The sequence below is a fragment of the Hevea brasiliensis genome, chromosome 7 (assembly GCF_030052815.1).
Source record: "Hevea brasiliensis isolate MT/VB/25A 57/8 chromosome 7, ASM3005281v1, whole genome shotgun sequence".
NCBI lineage: Eukaryota > Viridiplantae > Streptophyta > Magnoliopsida > Malpighiales > Euphorbiaceae > Hevea > Hevea brasiliensis.
This window is the reverse complement of record NC_079499.1, coordinates 104,239,626-104,266,367: the sequence shown is the minus strand read 5'-3', so window position 1 is coordinate 104,266,367 and position 26,742 is coordinate 104,239,626. Positions and strand designations below refer to the sequence as shown.

The 26,742-nt window shown below is 31.8% G+C and overlaps 1 protein-coding gene across 1 annotated transcript; it reads right to left on the bottom strand.

Moving 5' to 3' along the window:
* Positions 1-1,902: 1,902 nt before the first annotated feature.
* On the bottom strand, positions 1,903-23,710 carry LOC110664042 (protein TONSOKU). The gene is made up of 21 exons (XM_058150411.1): positions 23,360-23,710; positions 21,501-22,298; positions 20,534-20,710; positions 20,169-20,260; positions 18,905-19,003; positions 18,501-18,691; positions 18,236-18,415; positions 18,113-18,156; positions 17,917-18,015; positions 10,873-11,017; positions 10,049-10,165; positions 8,303-8,403; positions 8,067-8,187; positions 7,810-7,919; positions 7,184-7,295; positions 4,953-5,057; positions 4,803-4,869; positions 4,588-4,708; positions 4,308-4,481; positions 2,915-3,032; positions 1,903-2,824 (listed from the first exon to the last, which is right to left on the bottom strand). The coding sequence occupies exons 1-21, from the start codon at positions 23,630-23,632 to the stop codon at positions 2,283-2,285; spliced, it is 3,786 nt and encodes a 1,261-aa protein (XP_058006394.1). The 5' UTR covers positions 23,633-23,710; the 3' UTR covers positions 1,903-2,282.
* Between the last annotated feature and the right edge of the window lie 3,032 nt (positions 23,711-26,742).

Genomic DNA, 26,742 nt, shown 5'->3' with positions numbered 1-26,742 from the left:
GTTTAAGCTTTAAAATTAATTATTTTTATATTATAAATATTATCATAATAACAAATGGAAAATGGGCTCTTACAGATGTTGTTGAAGGGCTTAAAGCAAAGAAAGGCACACTTTTTGACCCTTGAAATGGCCTAATCACAACCTATCTTTGCTTATTCAATTCAATCACAATCTTTCATTTTTCTATATTTTTTTATTTTAGAGTTGAAAATTACTTGACATTGAGAGTGCAACTATAAGGCTATCAATTTAAGTGATAAATAGCAAATTGAGAAATCATTGAACCCCTTTGGCCCCATAATTGGCTAAAGAATAATCAGATGATTCCAAAAAAATATATCTATTGAACTACATTGATTAAACATTTTTCTTATCTCATTTCTGCTTCTTTCTCAATCCTCAAACACCCTAATATATCAATTTGAATGTAAGGTCTCTTTCTTGTCTATCTATCTATCTATCTGATAATTAATAAATCTTTACTATTTAGATTTATGAGAAAATAAAATGAATCATTTACAATTGACTAATATATATATATATGGAAAGGAATTTGAATCTGACACCTAATAGATAAATAATATACTTTTAATCAGTAAACTAAAACAAGTTAGTCAAGCATATAGCGTTCTCTTAATATCTAACAAATTAGCAAAATATAATCGTATTACAATAAAAATTTGTGAACCCTACCAAATTAAAGATTATTTTAATTTATGTTGGGCTTGTACTTAGATTATCATTGAATTGACTAGTCAATATGTCTTCTTTTTCTTTGATTCAATTGGTGTCTATATATATATATATATATATATATATATATATATATATATATATATATATATATTTTCTTGATACTATCGTTGAATAATTAAATTATTAGAAAAATCAAGGCAAAAATCCCACATGATCTAATGTTAATATGGAACAAATGATTACATTAGATATTGAAAACTCTAAATTTGACCAAAGAAGAATCATAAATTTTTATGCTTCAAATTTAGAAAGGGAATTGGCTGTTGCTTATTTAATTGAATTATTATTTATAAGCATAAATGAAAAGAGGAGTTCCCCTTAAAAAAATTAAAGAAAAGAAAAGTTCATTATAAAATATTTAATACATTAAAAATTAATGCCAAATAAATCAACCTATGCTATAATAAATTATTTTCACATATAATTAAATTATGATAAAAAAATTCAAATAATAAATTTTAACAATATTAAAGCCCTTTTAATCAAATTTTCAGTGCTTAAAAAAAAAAAAAGATAATGATGTGAATGCCATGTCAATGTAATTTCATAAATTTAAAAATTAAATTACGAAATTGAAAAAAATCTTTAAATTCCAAATATGATTTTTTTATTCTTAAAATTGGAATGTTTCAAGTATTCATCATTATGGCTAAAAAATGGTTGATGACTCCACTAAGAAGTAGGCCATTAGATACTATTTATACATACACAATAAAATCTCCATATTCATCTCCTTTAATTAAGGCTTGATGTTCATAACAAAATCACACACTAATTGCAAGCATGAGGCATATCACAAGTGGTGAAAATAGAAAATTAATGATTATTATCTCTATTAATCGATGTGCAATTACACTAATCAATGGTAATTTTATTGAGTGCCAGAGGTATATACCTGTTATAATTGCAAATGGAATTTGGGCCCATAATTAGCTATCGCTTAACTACAAATATTATGTTCATAAAATTATGGTAAATCCAATGTATCAAAGTTTCACCTTTTTCTTTTCTCATTTGCTGAACTTTAAAAAGTTGAAGAGTATTTGTAAATCACAAGCTACAAAAATAAAATTATAACAGGCATATATAATCATATGGCCAGATACCTTTTACACATGTATTTCAAAAAAATTATAGCAAGTACAATGAAAAAATAAGGGCTTTATAGCTATATTCATCACAAGAGCTCAAACATTTGTCAATCTACCTCAACAACGAAACATATATGCATATAGCCAGATGAATTATGCAGATAGATGATTAGATAACATCAATGAAGTAATTATGCAGTAAAAAGTCAAACAAAATAATCCACTTCTGCTTCAATCAAATATGTTCAGGACTATATCTGGCTATATGTATATATAGACATTTCCTCAGTTGCTATATACAGTTACAATGATCTGATAATATCTTACCATAAAACGTTTAACAGATGTGGCATTTGGCTTGCACTTGTGAGAAGAATTTTGGTTGCATTGATAATTCCCCTGATGTTCCGCTCATTGATTAGATTGCAATTGTAGTTAATCCCTTCTACAGCAGGGTTTTACTGTGCAGCACTTGTTGATTTCCATTGAGAAATGAATTATCTGGTCCTTAATGTGCCTCCAAGAGAAACCAGTTCCTAATCTAGATGACCACGCTGTATATAGTGCTTCTGCAGCTAGATTTGAGAAACCATTATTGCTTAGGTCCAATAACTGCAACTGCTTTGTTATGCTGATGGCTGTTGAAAGTTCTTGAATGAATTGGCACTCTGAAGATGAATACTTTTTACAAGAACTTGTACAGCTATCATCAAATTCTCTACCAGCTTCTACCCTGACCAGATTATCTTCGCTATCAGCAACTTCAAGTTGATTACAGTCGGTGTTTACAGCACGTAAACCCGGCTGGTCAGTGCCAGCTTCTTTAGATACACACAACTTTGAAGATGGTTCGGAAATACTGAGGTTTGGCCGTAGGATATCTGCACTTCCTTTAGATGCTGAGTCATACTGTAACATATAATGCTCCTCCAAGTTGGTATTATCAGCTAGATGGAGCTCCTCTAGTTGATCATTCTCTACCCAAATAAGTAAATAAACAAATAAACAACAAAATCAACAATTTTTAGGTAAAATAGGGAAAATTAATTTGAATTTGTTTTAAAAACCTGACAGTGCTTTAATCACTTGAAGAACTCCAGCGAGCCCTAGCTGACATTTGTTTAGGACCAGAACTTTGAGGCAACATCGTGGATTCATAAGCAAGGATGCTATTGCACTACTACCCTGCATTCACCCTTAGTCAAGTTCATTCAACCATATAGAACTTAATATCAGGTACTTAAGATTTACAATTTCACATAAAACAAATGAAGGCATGAACTAGATAGAATTTGATGTTATTATTGTTCAGTGAATCCAATTTTAAACATAGAGTTCATGCATAAACTTAGCAGCTCTATTAAGACGGGAAAAACATTAGTGAGAACTAAATCCACTCCATGTGAATGATATAATTGAACCATAACGATTGAAAGGTCAACTTAGATATTGTGACTTGTGGCCCTTTGCAATGAAGGCAGATAAGAAGTGATTATTGTTCATGTTGGAACAGATACATAAATAAGTGAAGGACCAAAAATGGCATAGGTTGATGTTTAAAATCAATTGAACTTCAAATGACTTAAAAAAGAATCTACGAAATAAATATATTCTAATATAAGGGATAATGGTCCCCTAAGCTTGAGCTTTGCAAGAATTTTCAATCTATTTATTTCTATTGATTTTATCCCCTTGCTATTGATAGCAACTTGTATCCAAGGTCACAAGGGGCAAGCTTAATAGCATTTCAAATATTTGACAGAAGCTCAATTGAAGCTACCTAACTTCCTAAAATGTTGGAATTTTCTGCATAGAAAGAGGAAAAAGATGGAATATTGAAGGGTTTAGAGGCTCCAGGTGGGCCCCAATTACTAGCTAAAATCTTATTCACCTTTTGGCATATGCCAATTACACCAACTCAGTATAAATACATGACCCATGGCATGAGTTTCATTTTTTTTTTTTTTTTGGTCAGAAGATGTTTTGCGTGATTTGTACCCCTTAGACGCAACTGATGCATGAGATAAGGTCAAAATAATTTGATAAAATTAAAAATTCACACAAAGTTGATAATTTATAATAGAATATAACAAGCACGTAATGAATAAATAAGTGAAATAGACTTTGTAGTTCATCTTCATTCATAACCGAGAGACTAGATTTACCTAGGAATTAGTTTGGCATTCCTATATATTATACATATAAGGGAATATCATACAGTACATGTAATCAATTTCTTTTAAGAAGGCATATTTATAGATGTTATTGACTGTTCATAAGTACATACTGTGCAGCAGTTTGGTACACATCAACTATCACACAGTTATTTTTGACAAAAAAAAGGAAAAAAAAACTATCACACAGTTTGCTATCCACTCCTGCAACATGTATGCTGAAACAAACACAAGAAATTTTGGGATAAAGAAAAACCAAATTATCACAAATTGTAAAAGAACAAACCTCTTGCAGAATAGAATTCCCTTCAAGGTTCAGCTCATGAATGCCAGAAATCAGAGTATCATCAATTTTAAGTTTATGAATATACGTGCTCATTAGTCCACAATATGAAAGGTCAAGTTTCACAGACTCTTGAGAACTGTTGAACATTGATTCAGTCAATTGAATTGCCCCATCCTAAAAACAACACCAATTTCTGATCATAAATAGCAGAAAATGCTTGAGTTGAACTCAAAAGTTGATAAAAAGTAGAAGTGACAGAACAGTGTACAAATTTACTCACAGTTCCTATGCCAGTGCTTCCAAGCATTAGTCGTGACAAGCTTGACGTTTTAGCAAGTTGGCCAAGGCTATCAATGACAGCCCTGCTAATCTTTAATCCATTCAGATTCAGCTCTGCAAAACTATATAAGACATAATTAGTATAACTCCTAACTACATAAAAATAAACAAATGAATAAATAATTTGGAGAAGATTGAGTTGTGTTGTTGAAAAACCATTTCAAAGTAGCAAGTTTGTTCAATAGATTAATGATAGCATTTCCAGATAGAGGGTTATTATATCCTGCAAAAGTTGGAATTTATCAGGCAAATATATAAGGAACAAATTCAAGATTGTCATTCACTTATTTTCTAATTTAACTGTACCTATGGACAGTTGTGACAAAATGGAGCCTGAATTTAGTGCATCAGTAACTTTTTGAATTGTCCTTGATGTGATAGAACATCGCTCTATATTCAAGCTATAAAGAGCTACAAAACAAAGAACATAAGAGACAGAGATATAATAGAGAATCCTAATTAAGAATTTTAAATGCAAAACAATATTGACAGTGACAAAGTAAGGAAGTTTAGAATTTTATTTAGGAATTTTAATTATTATAGAATTAAGAAATTTAAAGATTTCTTATTGTTTAGGAATTTTATTATTATTAAGTCTATTATTTCCTAATTTACCTTATTTAGTATTCGTAATTAGAGTTGAATTAGAATTTCTATTCCTAACTTGATTAAGATTGTAAACTCTATAAATAGAGCTAATTTTCTATTATTCAGTAGCTTTGGATTATGATTATTATTGAGATCAAATAAAATTATTGAGAATTAGTTTTCTTTTTCAATGATTGGTCCTTGATTTCTCCTAATTCTTTATTTTTCTTCCCTTTGTTCTACATCAATTTTGGTATTAGAACCCAAAATTGAGCCAAATTACCAGATTTATCCTTCAAAATTTTTCCTTGCTGCATATAGTTCAAAAAAAAAAAAAGTCAAAAACCAAAAGAACCCAGCAACTCATTGTTAGTGGATCTATTTTTTCGCATTATTGGAACTTCAATCTGATGCATGTGGAACTTTAACTCGATGGGTCGGGTATTCGGATCGGCTTCCACACCCACAAGTTCACCCTTGTTTTCAGCAGAAACAACTCTTAAAAGCTGAATTTTGAATTTTTTTTTTCCTTCAAGTAAAGAATGTTTTCTTACTTCAAATGCTGTGGAAACTTATATTGAGAGGCTAGAAGAGGAGATCAATTACTACAAAAATATTCCCAAAGAAATTAATTATGACATTGGATTTCATAAGGGTAAATTACTATCTCTGTATCATTAGATAGATAATTATAGTTATAGACGTGATCATGAAAGATATTTTTTCTTACATGGTGAATATCGAGAAGTTAGACAGATTTTACTAGATAAGGAAAGGAAAAATAAAGATTTACAACAATTCTTAGAAGTTAAGGAAAGAGAGCTTGAAGAATGGAGGAAAGAACTTGTGATTTCAGGTGTGAAAAATTGAAAGCACAACTTGATAAGTTATCAAAAGTATAAGTACAGGTTGATGAGTTATCAAAAATAGAGTTAATAAGTTATCGGTAGCTGTGTATGAACTTAAAGAAGAAATTGAAATTGTAAATCAAGGAAAGAAACTTGACGTTGAAGATGAACAAGAAGAAAAATTCGAAAGCGGCTTGAAGATGAGAACGAGGAACAAAAGAACAACCTAGAGAAACAAAGATTGAAAAGTGTGAGATTGAAGAATCCAACGATTCAAGTCTTGAGCATTCACATGTTGAAGAGCCTTTTCCAGAGCAAAAAATTGATAAAACTGCACAACCAAAACTTGAGGAACATATATTGGGGAATGAAGAAGATTCTATGGAGACATAAATGAAAATTGAAGATCCTATTGAGTTAAAAACATTTCAACTGTTGTTCTAATTGATTTTATCTGCCCCGATATTTCTAAGAATACAAAAGTGAGCACAAACATATTCAAGTCATTCTTATTGCTACCATCCAAGAAGATCGTACTGTGTATTCTCCTTACTTGGTTCTTGACCCTTTAATATTTTAGAACTCAAGGTCGAGTTTTCTCCAACTAAGGGAGAATAATGCATAATAAGAAGTTTAGAATTTTATTTAGATATTTTAATTATTATAGAATTAGGAAATTTAAAGAGTTTTTATATTTTAGGAATTTTATTATTAGTAGGACTATTATTTCCTAATTCATCTTATTTAGTATTCTTAATTAGAGTTGAATTAGGATTTCTAATCCTAATTTGATTAGGGATGTAAGCTCTATAAATAGAGCTAATTTTCTATTATTTAGTAGCTTTGGATTATGATTATTATTGAGATTAAATAAAATTATTAAGAATTAGTTCTCTTTTTCAATGATTGGTCCTTGATTTCTCCTAGTTCTTCATTTTTCTTCCCTTTGTTTTACATCACAAAGACAAGTCCATAAGGCATTGGCCAAATCCCATTCAAACCAACAAAGATTTAGAAAAGCTATTCATAATTATTTAATTATTATTATAAAGTTGTAGCTTGCATTTAAATGATTGAGCAACAAGAATATCATTTTTTTACCTCTACAGTTTTCCAATATGGTTGCAAGGTAAGAGCCACATGCATCAGTGAGACGATTTCCAGAGATATTAAGCACTTCTAGTCGAGCAAAGAGCACAGGGCATTCACAAATCTGAAGAATAGAAAAATAAAAGATTCATTAAAAATGAAATGAATGAAAGTGCATTGCCAAGAATCTAGCATCCCTATAAAAAGAAAATTTTTCCAAATACATTTATCTTGAACAATGACAGCTGTATAACTTCTTTTCTCTGAGAATGTCCCAAATATAGAGCTTTCGACATTATGGGTTACCTAAATTACATCATACATGCAACAAATTTTCAACAAATAGCTTGGTGTTACAGTGACATCCTTGCTGTACTCTCTTACCAGAGATCGGCAGATCAAATTAAGCTGGGATATTTACCTCAATAAAACAAGAGTTCCCTCTAATAGAAAACAATGAGAAAAGAACAAAAAAAGAATAAAGAGCAAGGGGATGTAGATTCACAGTTTACATAGAAATAATACTTGAGAGAGAAAAACTGTGAGAAGATCAATCAAATCAATAGCGCAAAACAGTAGAAGTATTTGAATCTTTCTATATGCATAAATGAGAAAAGTTGTAGTTAAAGGAGATAAACCTGAAACAAAGCTGTTGGACCAAATCGATTGCAATGCAAGTCCAAAGTCAAATCACCATATTTTTGTCCTGATGTGAAGAACTGTTGAAGTTTCTCCATTGTTCCATTTCCTGGAAGACAATATCCAATAGACAGCTGATATTGGCAAGGATAAACAAAACTCAGGACTGCCATTTCTTTTAAAAACTAGCACGCAATGCATTTTGTATTCAGAAAACTTCGTATAAAATTAGAGATCCAAAATCAGATGACACCACCTAATAAATTGTGAGAAAGGTCTAGCATGGCAACTGTTTTGTGCATATTCAAGGCATTCAGCAATGGAGTTATTGATATATCTTGCAATTCGCATTCAGATGCAATGATTTCATCCTCAACCTGGGAAAGCAAAGAAGTAGTAGCGGTAGCCTACAATTTGAGAAGGAGAAAAAGAGAGAGAGAGAGAGAGAAACCTATACTTTCACTTATCTGCTTATACTGAACACTTTATTACCTCTGAAATGTATAGTTTTTTGAGCAATTTCATATTAGGTGCCTCAGATAACTCCTCGCAATAGTCAATGTACAGTTTCATCAAGCGCTTTGGAACCCATCCTGTTAAAAGAAGGAACAGAATTGTCTAACAAATAAAGAACTGTACATTTGGAAAAACTAAAAATAGAAAAACACCTGTTGTATACAAAATTAGCTAGTGAGAACCCACTCTATGACTGGTCAAATTGCTTATGCAATCTACATTACGTCATTGAGTGTATTCATTAAGTAGCAGATCATGAAAGTTCTAGTTTATTTTCCGCAGAGATGTTCTATGCAGTTTCCTTCAAAAGTGTTGCAGAGGAAAGAAAGAAGGAAAACCTTGGGGAGGGGAGTTGATAGAGTAAGTTGGCCAAATTTTTTTTTGTCTAGCCTCGAATCCATAGTCCATACAACAAAATATCAAGACCATAGTAACTCTATTGCAATTGCATTCCATGCTTAGATTTACACCAACTACTAGTAATTTTGCCAATTATATATAAACTATTCACATTGGTGTAAATTGTAGCCAAAATTAGAAAATTATTTACAGAACTTTCATTGATTAGCTTCTTTAACATGCATCCATCATACATACAACCGATTCAATTCCACCATGATCATGGTGGGCCTTACCATGATCAACTATCATGACAAATCTGTCGTGCATACAACAGATTCATTCTATAATTTTCCTTTATTGACGCTAATAGAAATGTTATGCATATAATTGACAAAATTAAGATTTGCTATTCTCATATGTTAGATTAAAGCTTTGGATATTTCTTTTTGTCATTGACCCTATTATTATATTTTTTAAAATCAATCATTTTTAACAATATTAGCGTTGATTTTTGAAAAAGACATCATTTAGATATTTCATAGTTTTCAAAGATCTTTTAAAATTTAGAATTAGATAATACTATTGTCCTTTATATTTAAAATGTAGGATTTTAAATCCTTGAGAATTTGAAAAATCCAAGTATAAAGCCATGCAAACTATTGGTTTAAGTTGATTCTTTTTTTTCTTTGATGCTTCTCTAGTTATCTCTGCATTTCTGCGCTATTGATTCTATTTCTAAAATATTATTGGAGTTTGATTGACATTAGTAGTAGTGGTAGTAGTAGTACATTTAATTATAAACAAAGATTTCACGTTTCTAATGTAAGTAGTATAGTTTAAATTATTATTACATGTCCTTAAATATAGATTTATATAAAATAAGCATACAACATAATTAAATTTGTATTATTAAATTAGTACTTGATTAATAGCTGCTTTAATAATTTTTTTAGTACTAAAATATATTTCACAGCAATAATCAAGCATTTAGGCTTGTTTACTTGTAAAACCATAAGTTTAAGTGGCTTACTCTCTTGTTGTCAAGAACTTAGTTCAAAACACTGTGGGTCAACTTAAGTGAACACCATTGACCAACAGCCTATATTGAAAATTACTTTATTTTTCTTCAAACCAACATGGGAAGCTGTCATCTAACAACCAATTCAAGTAACATAGATACTATGTCCATGGCCTTCTTAGACATCATTCCTTAACATATATATGATGCTCCCACTGACATTGAAATAACTGAGGTGGAAAGAAGCAACATATAACAATAATTCTAAACAGGCAGTGTCTAAGATTTCCAGGACATAAACAGATAAACAAAGTTGAAGATATCATATCTTCCAGCAAGGAAAAGGAAAATGTAACACATACCATTAACAGTAACTTCTATCACAATATTTCGTAGGTCATTCTCAAGGGTTTTAAATGCTTCCAAGGATTCTAGAACTTTTCCAGCGCATGTCATTTGTTGAATGATGGGCAGGAGACCTAATGAGACAACCAACACTTTTGTAAAAATGATGTAATAAAAAAATGGGAAAAAAAATAATAGCATGAAAATGGTAAGGAAGCAAGCAGAGCAATAAAGTTCCTGCTGATCAACCTTTGCAATTCTTGTCATTTGACTTATGTCTCCTAAGTCAAGTTTTCTTTAGTGGACAAAGCAAAACCCTCATATGTACTGCAATGCTTTGACATTGCAGCTCACAACAAGAGAGGATCACTAAAACTCCAGGCAAAGGAGGGTATCCAGCACTTTTCATATATTTTACTGGGGTTATGGTACATTTTATTAGCCTTATAAATCACTCCATCAGTCAATATGTCATTACTTTAACAAAACCACTTTGTGATAGACATTTTATGTCCAGTATCATATTGCCAAACGGGTCTTGACTTCTTCAGCCCAAGAACAAAAAAATTATACCTTTAACAAAACCCAGATTATTTCCTAATTGATCTGAACTTTCAGATGGGTTCATGGTCAAGATGTTGGAAGCTACATTTTAGTCCAATCTTGTTGCCGGCTACAATAAGATTTTCTTGTGAATTTATTTATGCCATTTGCATTCAAATGTGCAATTTTTTTTTTGGTTAATTGCAAAATTAATTAGGTAAGTGGAGCAGTTAAATGACCAGAATATTAATTGGAAATCAGAAGGCAAAAGCTCATTAAATCAAACAGACGTACTCACCCTTTGATCTCCTCTCTGTAGGGAGCTGCAAATAATATGAACAAGCCAGCTCAACCTTTAAAGACTCGATGCTCAATTCATCAACTGCCAAATATGAGCCTCCAGCATTTATCAGGACACTGTCAATTCTGAACATAATGCATTGCTGCAGTCAATACAAGACATCAAAAGTTAGGATAATATGACAATGGCAAGAAAAATCGGATTGGTAATAGCATAGGTAGTACAATAATAAGCATTATAGCTAAAGCCTCAGTGCCATGATGGGACTTGGGCTTGCAAGCAAAAGGTTTCAGGTTCAATAAGGCTTATTGAAACTGGGAAAGTGGCCTATTTACCATTGCAGATAATGAGAACACCATATATATAGGGCCTATCACTCCACAAGATTCAAGAACATTGAAATTTATATCTTCACAGATACAATACCAAATATAGGCCCAAAAAATTTATATCTTCACAGATACAATACCAAATATAAGCCCAAAAATACATCAAAGCTACTTGTTTTAAGGATGTTTGGTATAGTTGCTACAGGCAAACCGATAGTTGTTTGACCCTCAACAAGTCAACCCATTTGATGAAACATAAAGGTTAGCAAGTGATAATTGTTGAAAGCCTAAATAATTATTGCTTGTCCATTTTGGAGTTGATTCATATCAATTGCTTTGACATAATTTTTTATTTGAACATAGCTACCCTTATTAAAATTTATTAATGACAAAATAACCTTTTTTCCATATTAATTTTCTTATATGATCAAATTATTTATAATTAATAAAAAAATAAATAATTTTAAAAAAATTATAAATAATGATTGAAATAACTATCATATTCATATTTATTTGCTAATTGCTTTGTATAACACAATAAAAGAAAAAATAATCTAAAATATATGAAAATATGTTCAAAACAAATTATCCCTTGATGATCATTTAACATATGAATAAAAGCAACAAATATCAAAGTTTTACCAAATGGTTAACACTTATTAGCTACTAGCAATAACTATCAGCTATTACTAACAACTAATCAAATGGGTAATGTAGTTATTAAAGGCACTAGGTGCATTAAGACACAAAGGATTCCAAAAGCCTAAGCACAAGGTCAAGAGACACCAAAGTGAAGTGAAATGCAAAAAAAGTAAAATAAGACATATACTGATGTTAATAACATAAAATATTCAGAATTCTGGCATAATCATTTTTGAAATACATATAAAAATAAAACTGAAAATATTAAGAAGCATAATCCTACATTCCTACCAAAAAAAAAGATCTTTAAAACCATAAGACAACTACACATCATCAAGAGAAACAGTCTTTTCTCATGACAAAAAAAACTTGTATGTTGCTATTTTTCATTTGCATTAAATAATGGCCATTAAGTTATGCATCAACCATTATATAGAAACTGTGGTACCCTCATACTAAATCCAATTGACATTACTAGTTCTCATATACGTATATAAATGAATTATGCTCTTGAAAAGTTAGCAATCTTATAAAAATATTTAAATCCCTCTTTCATTTAAGGTATCATTCAAAAGTTAACTTGTAATCCTTAAAAGCATTTAATCATATATTTATTGACATAAAATGAGTTTGGTAGCAAATATTCAAAACACTAAATTCAAACCATGCAATCCATGATAAATGGACGTATAACTGGTGACAAGTAAATTGCAATTAAAATAATAATAATAATAATAATAAACGAAACATAAAGAACACATTGCTTAAAATATAAACAAAAATGAATATGTAATTAACTTAATATGTAAAATGACTAATGTATTAAAATTAAAAATATCTAATTCCATTAAGACTATAAATATTCTTGATGTTGTATGTAAAAGTTTACATAAGAAAGTCAAAAATGAAAAGGAAAATTAAGTCAATTCATGATCTATAATTATATATATAATATTCTTTCTTAATTAGTTAGCATAATTAGTGGGATATCACCCCAATTAGAATACTTAATTATAGGACCCTTTGTATATAAATACGTTGTATCTTATTCAATAAAATACACACAGAAAAATATTTACCTTCATGGTATCAGAGCCTAGCTGGAAAAGAATTTTTTTTTCTGAGAAAACTATCAAAATCTTTACTGTGGAGTTAGGTCACAATCTCAAAGGGACATTTAAGTCTCACCGCCCACCTAGGAAGGAAGATCCCTTGCCGGTGACCTCACCTAGAAAATCTGGTCACCAGAAGACCAGCGAGTGAGGCTCACGGGCCAATACAAGCTTCTGCCGCTGTCCCATTCGCCGACACGTGGAGGCGCGTCTGACATCCTCTGCAGCTCCGATTGCTCTCGCCAGCATCGCCTAGGGTGTATAATGCATCCCTGTTCATTGTTTTGCCATAAGATGCCTTTGTGGAGGTGACTTGTCTTGATCCACCTACTATTGGGTATGTTTCTAGCTTCTGTTATACACTGAACTGCTTTAAAATTGTGTCTTGAGGTGTGTTTGCTCTGTGTTTATTGGTTTGGGAAAGGAGATTTTTGTGATTTGCTGACATAAATTTTTTTTTTAATGGCAGAAAGTAAAAGTATAATAGCTGATGTGATTCCTGTGATGACTAAAATCACGAAACACAAACTTAATGGTTCTAATTATCTGGATTGGAGTAAGACGGTCGGGTTTATTTGCGGAGTATTGATAAGGATGATCATCTCACCAAAGATCCACCTACTGATGATACAAAGCAAACTTAGATGAGGGAGGATGCTCGTTTGTTCTTGCAAATTCAAAACTTCATTAACAGTGAGGCAATTAGCTTAATTAATCACTGAAAGTTTGCTAAAGAATTGATGGACTATTTAAAATTCTTATATTCAGGTAAATGAAATATCTCTTGTATTTATGAGGTATGTAAGGCATTTTATCGTACAGAGAAACAAGATAAGTCCCTCACAACCTATTTTATGAATTTTAAAAGAATCTATGAGGAACTTAATGTCTTAATGCCGATTAGTCCTGATGTGAAAGTTCAGCAAGTTCAACGAGAACAAATGGCTGTTATGAGTTTTTTAGCAGGTCTTTCCCAAAGTTTGAGACTGCTAAATCTCAAATTCTTTCTAATTCTGAAATTTCATCTCTACATGATACTTTCTCAAGAGTACTTCATACTGAAGCTCCCCAATTCTCCTAATCTATTAATAATACTCTTGTTAGTCGCACTGACAGTGGCAGGCAAAGTCATAAAGAAGGCAATAAAGGAGAGCATAGTGGCAATAGGGGTAACCAGCGTAGTGGAAAGGTTGCCCCTAATTGTGACTCAGGAGGAATTGAATGTTACTATTATTATGAGCCAAGTTATACAAAAAGGTTTTATCCGAAACTTCATAATAAAAACCCACGATCTTAGATGGCCAATATGGTAGTTGATGACTCCTCAGTAGCTTCTTCTGAGAAAGCAGTTTTAGTATCTGCTGAAGAATATACACAGTTCTCACAGTATAAAGCCTCTCTAAAGTCCTCTAAGTCCCTAGTCACTGCAATAGTTGAGTCAGGTAAATCCACAACATGCCTTATCTCCTCCAGATGGATCATTGATTTTGGTGCTACAGACCACATGACAGGTAATTCTAACCTTTTGTCTACATTTCAACCTCATCATCCTTCATCCTCTGTTGTTTTGGCCTATGGGTCCAAGTCTTGTGTCATTGGTTTTGGCATTGCAAATCTCACACCATCCATTTCTGTATCATCTGTTTTGTGTCTATCCAAATTCGCCTTTAATTTACTCTTTGTTAGTAAACTTACTCGAGTCTTAAATTGTAGTGTCTCAATTTTTCCTAATCATTGTTTGTTCCAAAATCTTACGACAAAGCAGATTATTGATAGAAGATATGAGTCTGGAGGCCTCTACGTCCTTGACAAACAGGTGCCAAGATCTCTTGTGTGTTCCACTATTTTAACTCCTATTGAGGTCCATTGTCAGTTGGGATATCTGTTTTTATCTATCTTGAAAAAGTTATATCAACAGTTTCAATCTTTGTCAGTTTTAGATTGTGAGTCCTGTCAATTTGCCTAACATCATCATTTGCCTAAAGTGTCTCGAGTCAATAAATGAGCTTCGTCCCCTTTTGAGTTAGTTCATTTTGATGTATGGGGTCCATGTCCTGTTATTTCAAACTCTGGATTCAAGTATTTTGTTACATTTGTTGATGATTATTCCCGTGTTAGTTGATTATTTTTAATGAAGAATCATTCGGAATTATTTTCTATTTTTTGTGCCTTTTGTGCTAAGATTCAAAATCAATTTAATACATCTATGCGTATATTGAGAAGTGATAATGCTAAAGAACATCTTTCTGGTAATTTTCAAACCTATATGTCACAAAAAGACATTCTTCATCAGACATCTTGTGTTGATACTCTATCTCAGAATGGGATTACTGAAAGGAAAAATAAACATCTCCTTGAGGTAGCACGGGCACTCCTTTTTCAAATGAAGGTTCCTAAACAGTTTTGGGCTGATGTAATTTCTATAGCTTGTTTCCTAATTAATCATATGCCATCCTCTGTCCTTAACGGTGACATTCCTTATACCATTTTGTTTCCTTCTAAATCTTTATTTCCTATTAACTTCGTATCTTTGGTAGTACTTGTTTTATGAGAGATGTTCACCCACAGGTTACTAAATTGAATTCCAAGTCTCTTAGGTGTCTCTTTCTTAGATATTCTCGACTTCAAAAAGGGTACATATGTTTTTCTCCAACCTTTAATCGTTATATTATGTCTGCTGATGGTACCTTTTTTGAATCTACTCCATTCTTTCCTCCCTCACCTATTTATGAAAGTCCTGGGGAGGAAGATAATCTCTTAGTCTATTCTGTCCATCCAGTGTCAAGTCCTCAGCCAGGTCCTCAGAATTCTCTTGCACTAGCACCAGCTCAACCTCCTCGCCCACCTGTTGTTCATGTTTATTCTAGGAGATTGGAGACTCTTGACTCAGATCCTTCGCCAGCTTCTTCGTCAGAAGATCTAGTTCCATTCACTACTCCTCAGTCTGACTTAGATCTTCCCATTGCTCTTTGCAAAGGTAAACGTCAATGTACTTATCCTATCTCTTCCTTTGTATATTATGATCACTTGTCTCCTTCATCTCGTTGTTTTATCAGTTCTCTAGATACTATTTCTATTCCTAAAATTGTTGCTGAGGCATTGTCCCATCCTAGCTGATTTGTTGCAATGGAAGAGGAAATGGTGGCTTTAGATACTAATAGTACTTGGGAATTGGTGCATCTAACCCCCGATAAGAAAGCTATTTGATGTAAATAGGTTTTTACGGTCAAGGTGAATCCCAATGGTACTGTGGCTCGTCTTAAGGCTCACCTTGTGGCTAAAGGATATGTTCAGACTTATGGAACTGATTACTCTGACACTTTCTCTCCTGTTGCTAAACTAGGTTCTGTTCGCTTGTTTGTTTCTTTGGCAACTAGATATTATTGGCCTTTACATCAATTAGATATCAAAAATGCTTTCCTTCATGGTGATCTCCAGGAAAAAGTTTATATGGAGCAACTACCAAGTTTTGTTGCTCAGCAGTTTGGTATGAAGAAGAGCAAGTCTGATCATTCGATATTTTATAGACATTCTAAAGCTGGATTAACCTTACTTATAGTATATGTTGATGATATTGTTATTACTGGAAATGACTCTACAGGTATTTCATCACTTAAGTCATTCCTTCAGACTCAGTTTCAAATAAAAGATTTAGGTTTGTTGAAATATTTCTTAGGCATTGAAGTTTCAAGGTGTAAGAAAGGCATCTTCTTATCTCAGAGGAAGTATGTCCTTGATTTATTGACGAAACAGACTGTAGTTTCTCATTCGAGTGTTGAATCAGAATATCAAGCTATGGCCCAAGCTGTGTGAAGTAATGTGGACACGTCAGTTATTGGAAGAAGTGGGTTTTGAGACCTCATCTCCTGCCAAACTATGGTGTGACAATCAAGCCGCTCTCCATATGGCCTCAAATCCAGTGTTTCATGAGCGTACTATGCATATTGAAATTGATTGTCACTTCCTTCGAGAAAAGATTCAACAGAAGATCATCTCAACAGGGCATGTCAAAACTGGAGAGCAGTTAGGAGATATCTTCACAAAGGCTTTGAATAGGGTTCGGGTTGACTACATTTGTAACAAGTTGGGCATGATTAATATTTATGCTCCAACTTAAGGGGGAGTGTTATAGGAAGTCAATCCTATAATTATGTAAATAATATTCTTCCTTAATTAGTTAGCATAATTAGTGGGATATCACCCCAATTAAAATACTTCATTATAGGACCCTTTGTATATAAATACGTTGTATCTCATTCAATAAAATACACATAGAAAATATTTACCTTAAAAAATAAACGTCCATGAGAAGATGACAAAGTTTTATCCATAATGTGCAATAAAGTGCTTGACATAATTGTTAAAACATCTATCAACAAACATTATTTAACCCAAAATCATTTAGAGTGGAGAAAGAGAATCCATGTAGCCGACCCCAAATTTTTGGGATAAAGGCTTAGTTGAGTTGAGTTTAATAATAAATTCATAAAGATGATTAGTCAACTAATCATGAAAATAATTTGCCACCCCACCAAAACACAAGACAAGTATTTATTTTTAAACCCTATCCATCCCAAACCTATTTATAGGATATTTCACCCTATATAATTGGATAGGATAGGATTTAGCAACTGAAAGTACCAACAAATCATGAAACACGTTAATGAAATGCCATATGTAATCCTATTACCACAAATTCAGCAACTTCAGAAGCCAAAAAGAATATTACTATAGCAGGAGCACAACTAAGCATTGAACCGATTTACACAAGTAATAAAACAAGCACTCACTTTGTTATTATTAGCTGAATCATGCAACTTGAGATGGTCAGCATTATGTTTATGCATTAGGCTTTCAGAGATGTCAATATCACATTTAGAACCACTAGAAGTAAAATCAGGTGTAAAAGCAACTTCATCAGACTCAAAAAATCTGAAAACTTTGCAAGTCAGAGTCACCTTTTCAGTACTTGGAGATTTATATGAACAAGTGCTTTCTTCAATATTAACAGGATTAGAGGAACTGATAGCACATTCAGATGCAACTTTCAACAGATCCTAGCAAACCAAAAGTGTGATGCACTTAGATGTTTAGGAGTTATAATCACAAGGAAAAGAACTTAATTTTCACTGCTTGATTCAGATGCTTGCGTACCTGAGATTTGCTCGTAGAATTAGCCAGATTGTTTTCCTTCTTAACTGCAATCAGATGAGAATAATTCTCAGAGAAACAGAAGTGAAAATCTAGAGCTCAAAAAAGTTAATAATCACAACTCACATCCATCAGAAGCAGTAACATCCTCCACTGGGTGTTTATGGAACCCTCTCTCACAGCTGTCTTCATCATCTGAAAGGATTACTCGACGTTTACGACCAATAATGGTCTGTTGACTACTAGTTGTTTTAGACAGGCATTTTGGAGAATCCTCAGTTGGCTTATCATAAGTATTGCAGTTATCTGCATGAGCCAATTTTTTTCCCTAGATGAACATTTACTGGACAGGAGGAGTGAAATCAAATGTACATCATCATTCAACTCTTACCAGCTATAAGTTTTGATTGTGTAGAACTGGATTTGCTAGTCTGCTGTGAATGAGATGCATTATCTCTGATATCTGACAAATGATCATCCCCATCTGTATCAGTCTCAGAGCAGCAATCCCTTACCAAATTTTGTCTTTCCAGCTCCCTTCTTTTAGACTGCTTCAAATTGTCAATTTCAATCTGGAGCCTCCTAGAAAAGAGAATCTTTTTTTTTTAGCAATAACTAGTGTATATGCCAAAAATAAAGTCTGTAAAACAACATAAATTCAGTTGACTTTGGAAAAACACGAATTTGAACTGTCCACTTTGGTTCTTGCAAAAAAAGTTTTTTTTGGTTTATGAACTTCCAAGATCAGGTTCCCAAGTCTCTCATGCAGAAGCGTGCTGCATAATCCAAATTTACCTGGACTCTTCAACATTATTAAATCTTATCATGTGGCTATAGTGCATATTCTCTAGCGCTGAAAGCTGAACAGATGGAAGGTTAGCTTCGACAGCAATCCTAAAAAAAAGGAGAACAGCATATAAGCCTCAAATTCAATTCAGCTAACTATATTTACTTCAAAAGCAAGGAAGAATGATTTCCCATGGTAAATTAATGATTTCAAATTGCTCTTATGAGGAAGACACAATCAGAAATTTATTATCATTGTTCTTGTCTTTTTCTTGGTTGCAATGCTTATAACAACATGGCATTTGACATCACCTTAGGAGTTAAGTCAAAGTCCAAATTTTGAACAAATACTATTTTGATTATAATGGTCAGATTTTCTGTATAACAGATGATAACAATGCTGAAAAGATTGGTTATGCATAATCACATATTTAACATACAAAAATCTTATGGAAGAATAGTGCAATTATTGCCACATGGCTAAAAGGAGAATGAGATGTTGGCCCATCTTGAGTTATCTCATCTTTAAGTATATTAGTCAAGGAAATTAAAATCCATGGAAATGCAATTTTTGCTATGCGTCTCATCTAGAGACCACGAAACTCAACATCATGAAAAAAAAAAAAGATTTAGCTTTTTGAATGGGCTGAAAAACAAAGTCAAAGCATAATTTCATTTCAAACATATAAAGGACCCATCAAATATGCATTCACATCCAAAAAGGCAAGTGTAAATATGATAGATTTTCACTGTTGTCTATTACATAGTTCCTCATATCACAAACACTACTCACTGTCACTGATAAGCATACCCTTGCAGTTTTTAAGAAACAAACAGCCATACCTAATATGCACACTGCCCATTTAACCCTTGTTTCACTAAATCTTAGCTATGAAAACTTCATGCTTAGTGCAAATATCGCTCAAAAGAAACTAGGTTATTCAGTAAGCGTTTCATCATTCTATGCACCCCTTGATCCTCTAATTCTAATAAAGGTGTTAAAGAACCATTAAACCTAAAAGCTCAAGGATGAGACAAGGGCCAAATGATAGGTTATATCTCTAAAACATAATGCTCATGTGAAAGCCCACACTTCATGAATGGATAAGCATAAGCCACTTCTATATTGTGATACAAATGAATTAAATAATATAATGAGGGTGTGTAAGATTGAACTCTGGATCAATTGTTCAAAATTCAAATAGACTGATACTTTTTAAATCTCTAATAAAAGGAACATTCACAAAAGAAACCAAGATTTAGATATAACAACCTATAACTCTCTTCAAATGCATTTAGCGCTCCCATCCAATCACCACTGCAGTCCAAAATGTCACCAATGCTAATTTTTGCTAATGCTTCACCCTGAAATTAATAAGAACCAAGAGTATTGAGTATATTGACTGTCAAAATACAGTAAAGCTTAACCTACAAATTGTTCATCAGCTCTAACACCATCTCTAGATCAGTAGATCCCCAGTTGCTCAAATTAGATGCATGTACCTTGATTCTCAGTTCATTGACAAGGATTAGAACAAAAAAGTAAAAATAAAATTCCTAGGTCTAGTAAATGCTTCACTGTCAGTAAAAGAATACTTTAGTATATACACGAGTAAACCTCAGAACCAATAAACTTACCTCCAAGTTGACAATTGAGTTGTATGTTTCCCAACTCTTTGTGACTGATTTAATGGCTTTATTGAAGTTTCTGAGCTTCTGGTATGACTCCCCAAGAACCAGATATGCATCACCCAACTTTTCTTTGTCACAAAGTTGTTTTGCTATCCTCTTCTTCAATTTTGCATATTTACAATGCTACAAATAATAACATCACAAATTGCAGAGTTTTGAACTAGAGAAACACTGAAAACATAATTACCAGCTACATCAATAAACTCTGAAGGTCCCACAGATGGAAAAGAAAGTGCACATCAACTATAGGGGCAAGATACACATGGATGTTAGTCAGCATAGATGAAATTTAACAGTCTACCTTAAAGATTAAAAAATGAAAAAGAAAGCTTACTTAAGCATTCAAAATGAGTAAATACAAGCATACACCACCAAACATTCCGCTTATTTGCAAATACCTAAATGTCCTTTTCTTTGTTAAGTGTCTTTGCAAAATTGCCTTGTCATTCAATTGAGACTAATTTCTAAGAAAGCTGATCTAATCAATATGATACCAAGAACCTTAAAGATTGACTGGTCTCTTTTATAATAGTAGTTATGTCTAATAACACAAATTTAACGATTGACTAGTATACCATAACGCAAAAAAAATTAGAGAGGTGTAGTTTCAAACTTAGTGCTATATTTGGTAAAATGCAATGGAATATAACAATATTATTAATTTTGTATATGAACGATCTATACAATTGCATCCAATTACTAAATACACTGCTAACTAATGAGCTTTTACTTGGTGGTATTGGAGTTGTCTCCAATGTTGAGGTTTGAGTTCAAGTCTTGATTGAAGCCAAATGAATAAAAAAATAAAAATAAAAAGCACTTTTAAGTACGTTTCAAATTTTTAACTGAAGTACAACAATTCAACACAGCAAGTAAAGGAATATAAAAAATTGCATATTGTCCAGGAGATTACCTCCTCCCATGCAAAGATCATGCTTGACTTCTCAATAAGACGATCAAGCAATTCATTCTGCTGCAGCAAAAACTTCCGCTCATGTGGTCTGCCTATTGCATTCACTGTATTCCTCGTTAACTTCTTAAGATTTTGGTCTTCTTTCTTCAATTCATCCATTACCTTGTTAGCTTCTTTTACAGTTGCAATATTTTGATGAATTTGTTTAACCAAAGCAGTCTCATCTTCCATGGATTTTGCTAAAACAAGTGCCCTCCGATAGCAACGAATTGCTTCCTCATACTTTTGAATCCTATAATGCAATTCACCAAGATTGATGTATCCTTTTGCCTCCCCTTGACAATGCCTAATTCTCTTACAAATTAGGATATCCTTCTCAATGTGCTCCCGAGCATTGCCCCACTCCCTCAGCTCCATGTAAACATTTCCAAGATTGTGATGGAGCCTACTCCGGGCATCATCGTCTTCATTGACCTCTTCCTCATCACAGATTCCTAGTCCTTTGGTTAGGATTTCCCTGGCTTCTCCCAGATTATCAAGATCAATTTCAAGCATTCCGATATTGTTATGTGCATCTATGTATTCTTTAAGGAAAGAGGATTTATTAGTTGGAGGATTCTCCTTAAGTGTTTGAGCAAGCTTCATGGCTGACTTGAAATACTTTTTTGCATTTTTAACTGAATCATGGTCATTATCGCGTTTTAAAAATTGCTCATGGTACGTGCGACCCAGTTGGGTGCTAGCTCTTTGTTGTTCAATTACGTCATTGGCATTCTTAGCAAGCTCCAAGTGCATTTTCTGCAATAATATATCATAGATTGAAAAACTCACAGCTCTTTCAATATAAAAATTAATATGACAATTTCTTCAAAGCAATATGCTTCCACTTAACTAAGCACAGTGCAGTTTTTTTTTTTTTTCATTTCCACCATTGACAGCACTCACTTTCTGGCATTTTCTCACCCACCAAAGGCCCATATGCCACCCATTTTGAGCGGCTTCTCTAAACTGCGTTAGAACACTTTCCCTAAAAAAAAAATAAATAAAAATCTGCTAATGGACCAGCTTCTGCCACCTGTGCTTTAGGAAGTTCTAGCACTGCAAATGCAGGTTGCAACAAGCAATGCACTAGCAGCGCTAAACAGGCTCCAGATGAGCAGGAAAGGCTTTTCATAGTTCAAAACAGTGCAAGAGATAACAAATAAAAGAAAAGGAAAAATAATCAAAACTCCTTTCATTTATCCCGCAAAATTAACCATCTAAAAACTTAAAAAGCAAAGAAAAAATATTTAAAAAAAAAAACTGAATTTCTTGTTGTAATTGCCTTTTTCTTTAGTCATGTGAATTAAAAAATTAATACATTTATCAAGTATACTTTCTTATTATTGCATTAGTTTTCTAGCAAAATAAAAAATTTGTAAAAACCATTTTTTAAGAAGAGGAAAAAATATCAAAGTAAAGAGAGGCTATTTTATTCTTCTAAAGACACAAAAAATTTATATCAAAACATCAAAATATTAGAACCACTGCACCCATTTCCTGCAATGCAGTAAAAATATAATTGTCCCCAACTCAACCAAACAACCACCAGATTAATTCCTTTTTATTTTTTTCATTTTCACCATCTTTCCTATCACTGAAACATACCTGAATTATTTAAATTGCCCAGCTTCCCAATTCAGACTTCCTTTCCTTGTTGTTTCCCCACCTTCCATCAGCAACCAATCTATTCTATAGAGTTCTCATTACCCTCAGCCCAATTGACACTCAAGAGTCCCATTTCTCCAATACTATGCATTAAGGGAGGGGAGGGGAGGGGGGAGGAGAGAGAAAGAAGAGCATCAATTTGTCGTTCTTACCTGATAATGCAAAGCATCGTCAAGCAGATGGAGGCGGAGATGGATCTCCCCAAGAGACTGGCAAGTAGGCAACAAATGCTTCTCAGGTAAGTATTTGACAGAGATATCAAAATCAAGACGCAACCACTTGAGTGCCTCCACATACTCTCCTCTGTTCTTCAGTATGTCCCCTATCAAGTTCGCCCACCGAGCTTCCTCCTGCCGATTCCCCACTTCCTGTGCACTTCTGTACGCTCGCCTCGCCGCACTTAATTGCCCGTCGTCTTTAGCCATCGCAGTCTACAATCTGCAAAGCGAAAATTTATCAACGATTTGGTGATTTAGGGTTTCTAGCCCATTCCCATTTTGAGAAATTTAAATAAAGGATGGAATGAGACTTTGAACCTTTTTGGCGCCCAAAAAAAAACTTCCCTCCATTTGTTTTTTTTAGCTAACGGCCCAAAGACAAGGCCGGTCCGGGTTTGGATCAGGACGGTTCAATTAAAATTGGTTGAAAATTATCAAACTCAAATTTAATTAGAGCTATCTCAATCGAATTGAACTAAATTAATTTTAAATAATTTACTCTGATTTATTGTTAATAATTGGATTTCTACTTTCAAAAAAATTTTTTGAAGTCTAATTTTTGTTATTTAAGAATGAAAATAATTTTTGTGTATGTTATTTAAAAAAAATTAAATGGATGATAACTAAAAGTATTATCCTAATTAAACTCAAAGTTTAAATTTATGTTAATAAGTGAAAACCTTCTCTAAATTCTCTTCCTCCTCCCTCTTTTTCAGTCATTACTCATGAGTTTTATTTTTTTAATAATTATCATATCTCTATCTTTTTTAACGATTTTGTATTTATCCTTAACTTATTTTTATTGATATATTTAAGTCTTATTTTCTCCTTTGAAATGATTTATTATCTTCTTTATTGTGAGGATTTTTTTTTCCTTTTTAATCATAAAATTATTCGGTATTTTTCTTTATTATTTATGTAGAAATACAATAATAAAAAGTATATATTGAATATCAAAATTTAATTAAATTACCATCCATTGTAACATGCTTTACTAAATGGGCAAGTAAAATACTTTATTAATACCATCTTGTCTTTTAAATCAATATACCTAATATTATATTTTGTATAAGTAATTAATGTATAAAATACTTCATATTTTTATTTGAAGAAAGTTTTATCTTTTATTTATTTTTAATTTGAGAAATAAAATAAATTTGAGAGAGAGATATATATATATTTTTAAATTAAATTGAGAGATGTTAATAGCGGTAATAATAGGATAATGGTGGGTGGATAGAATCGTTGTGAATTATCATAAGTAAATTGGAAAATAAAGTTGAATATTTAGTTAAAAAAATAAATTTTGATATTTAAGATAAAATTACTAAAATTATAAATAGAATTAAAAATTAAAAAAAAAAACGCTAAGCCTAATATATATATAATTAAAACTAGCAAAACTTTGAAGTTTAATTTAGCATTCTTAATTTTACAAATTGGAATTTTTTATTCTAATTTAAAATTAAATCAAAATTATCAATAAATATAAGTATCGGATGTAATGGTAAAGTATACTGTAAGAGTATTAATTTTTATTAGATATAAAAAAAATAATAGTCAACTTCAAAGAACTGATTTTTTTTTAATATTATGTTAATTGCAAATAAATACTATAAAATTTATAATATTTAAACTTAACTAAATTTTAAAAATTCAAACTTTTTATTCTTTTTAGCATCTTCATTTTGGCGATTATTTATATGATTTGAGAAATTAATTTCAAATTTATCAACCAATTAAAATTGAAAAAAATATATGTCCACCTAAACAAACTTAAATAAATATATTATATTATTAATAAAATAAAATATTTTTATTTTTATCTCTTACATTTTTACATTAGTTTTAGATGAACTGACGAAACATATATAAGAGAGTGCATGATGTTTGCGGATGATATTGTTCTTATAAATGAGACACGAGAATGAGTCAATAGAAAGCTAGAATTTTGGAGAAGTACTCTAGAGTCAAAGGGTATTAAGTTAAATAGAACGAAAACAGAATACATGCATTGCAAGTTCAGCGAAGGCCAAACTGGTGATAGGGAATGAGTTAGTTTGAATAGAGTGATACTATCCAAAAGTAATCACTTTAAATATCTAGGCTCAGTCCTTCAAGTAGATGGGGGATGTGAAGAGGATATTAGTCATAAGATTAAAACCGGATGGTTGAAGTGAAGACGTGCCACGGGAGTTTTATGTGATCGTAAGAATTCCAATAAATTGAAAGGAAAATTTTACCGTACAGCCATACGACCGGCTATGTTATATGGTAGTGAGTGTTGGGCACTGAAAGAGTCGTATGCATATAAGATAAGAGTTGCAGATATGAGAATGTTAAGGTGGATGAGTGGCCATATTACACTAGATAAAGTCTGTAATGAGAGTATTAGAGAAAAGGTAGGAGTTGTGCCAATTGAAGATAAGTTGAGAGAAGGGAGATTGAGGTGGTTTGGTCATATGAAGCGTAAACATAATTTAACCCAAAATCGTTCATATTGGAGAAAGCGAATCCATATAGCCAACCCCAAATTTTTGGGATGAAGGCGTAGTTGAGTTGAGTACTCTTTCATAGTAAAAATAATCAAACCACTCACATGTTACCTAGATAAAAATTTAACTTGACTTAATTTAATAAAAACTAACTAATTGAGTTTAAGCTCCTCCAAACTTAGTTATCTCTTTTATATCAGTGTTATCTTATATTTCCCTTCACTTACCCTTTCTTTAAAGCATAAACAAAAAAAAAGAAAGAAAGCAAGAATCCAATTTATTATACTAATTACAAGATTAAAAATTTATTTTACTCATTGAACTTATCAAAGATGCTTTAAGGACATATTCGCATGGTATGTAATTAGATTTAAAATGAATTAAATTTAATAATAAGTATTCATTACGAATTTAAATTTTGATTAATGTATTGAACATTCAATACTCGAATTATTTATAAAAATAATTAAATATAAAAATATATTTTCATGATAATATTTATAAATTTTAACATATTATATTTTAAATAAATAAACTTAAATATTTTTATTAGATTACTAAATTTTAAAATATAAATTATTAATAAAAATATATCTTATATAAATTATTAATTAAAATATTTTAATATAAAATTAAACTAATTCAAATAATACTCTGACGATAATCGAGTTTAGGATGTATACTTTAGAATGAATTTAATCAGATTCAAAAGTATTCTATACATTAGTATCCCTAAATATAAATTTAGAACTATATTATAAAAAATTTCCTAAAATAAATTTAGGGGAGACTAATAGCATATGTATACAGAGCATGCAAAAG

Coding starts and splice junctions, on each gene's coding strand:
- LOC110664042 (XM_058150411.1), bottom strand. CDS start 23,632: ATGGCTAAAGACGACGGGCAATTAAGTGCGGCGAGGCGAGCGTACAGA. Junction 20,711..21,500: donor TGATCTTTGCATGGGAGGAG/GTAATCTCCTGG, acceptor TATTATTTGTAG/CATTGTAAATATGCAAAATT. Junction 8,404..10,048: donor GATAGAAGTTACTGTTAATG/GTATGTGTTACA, acceptor TTCTTTTAACAG/GATGGGTTCCAAAGCGCTTG.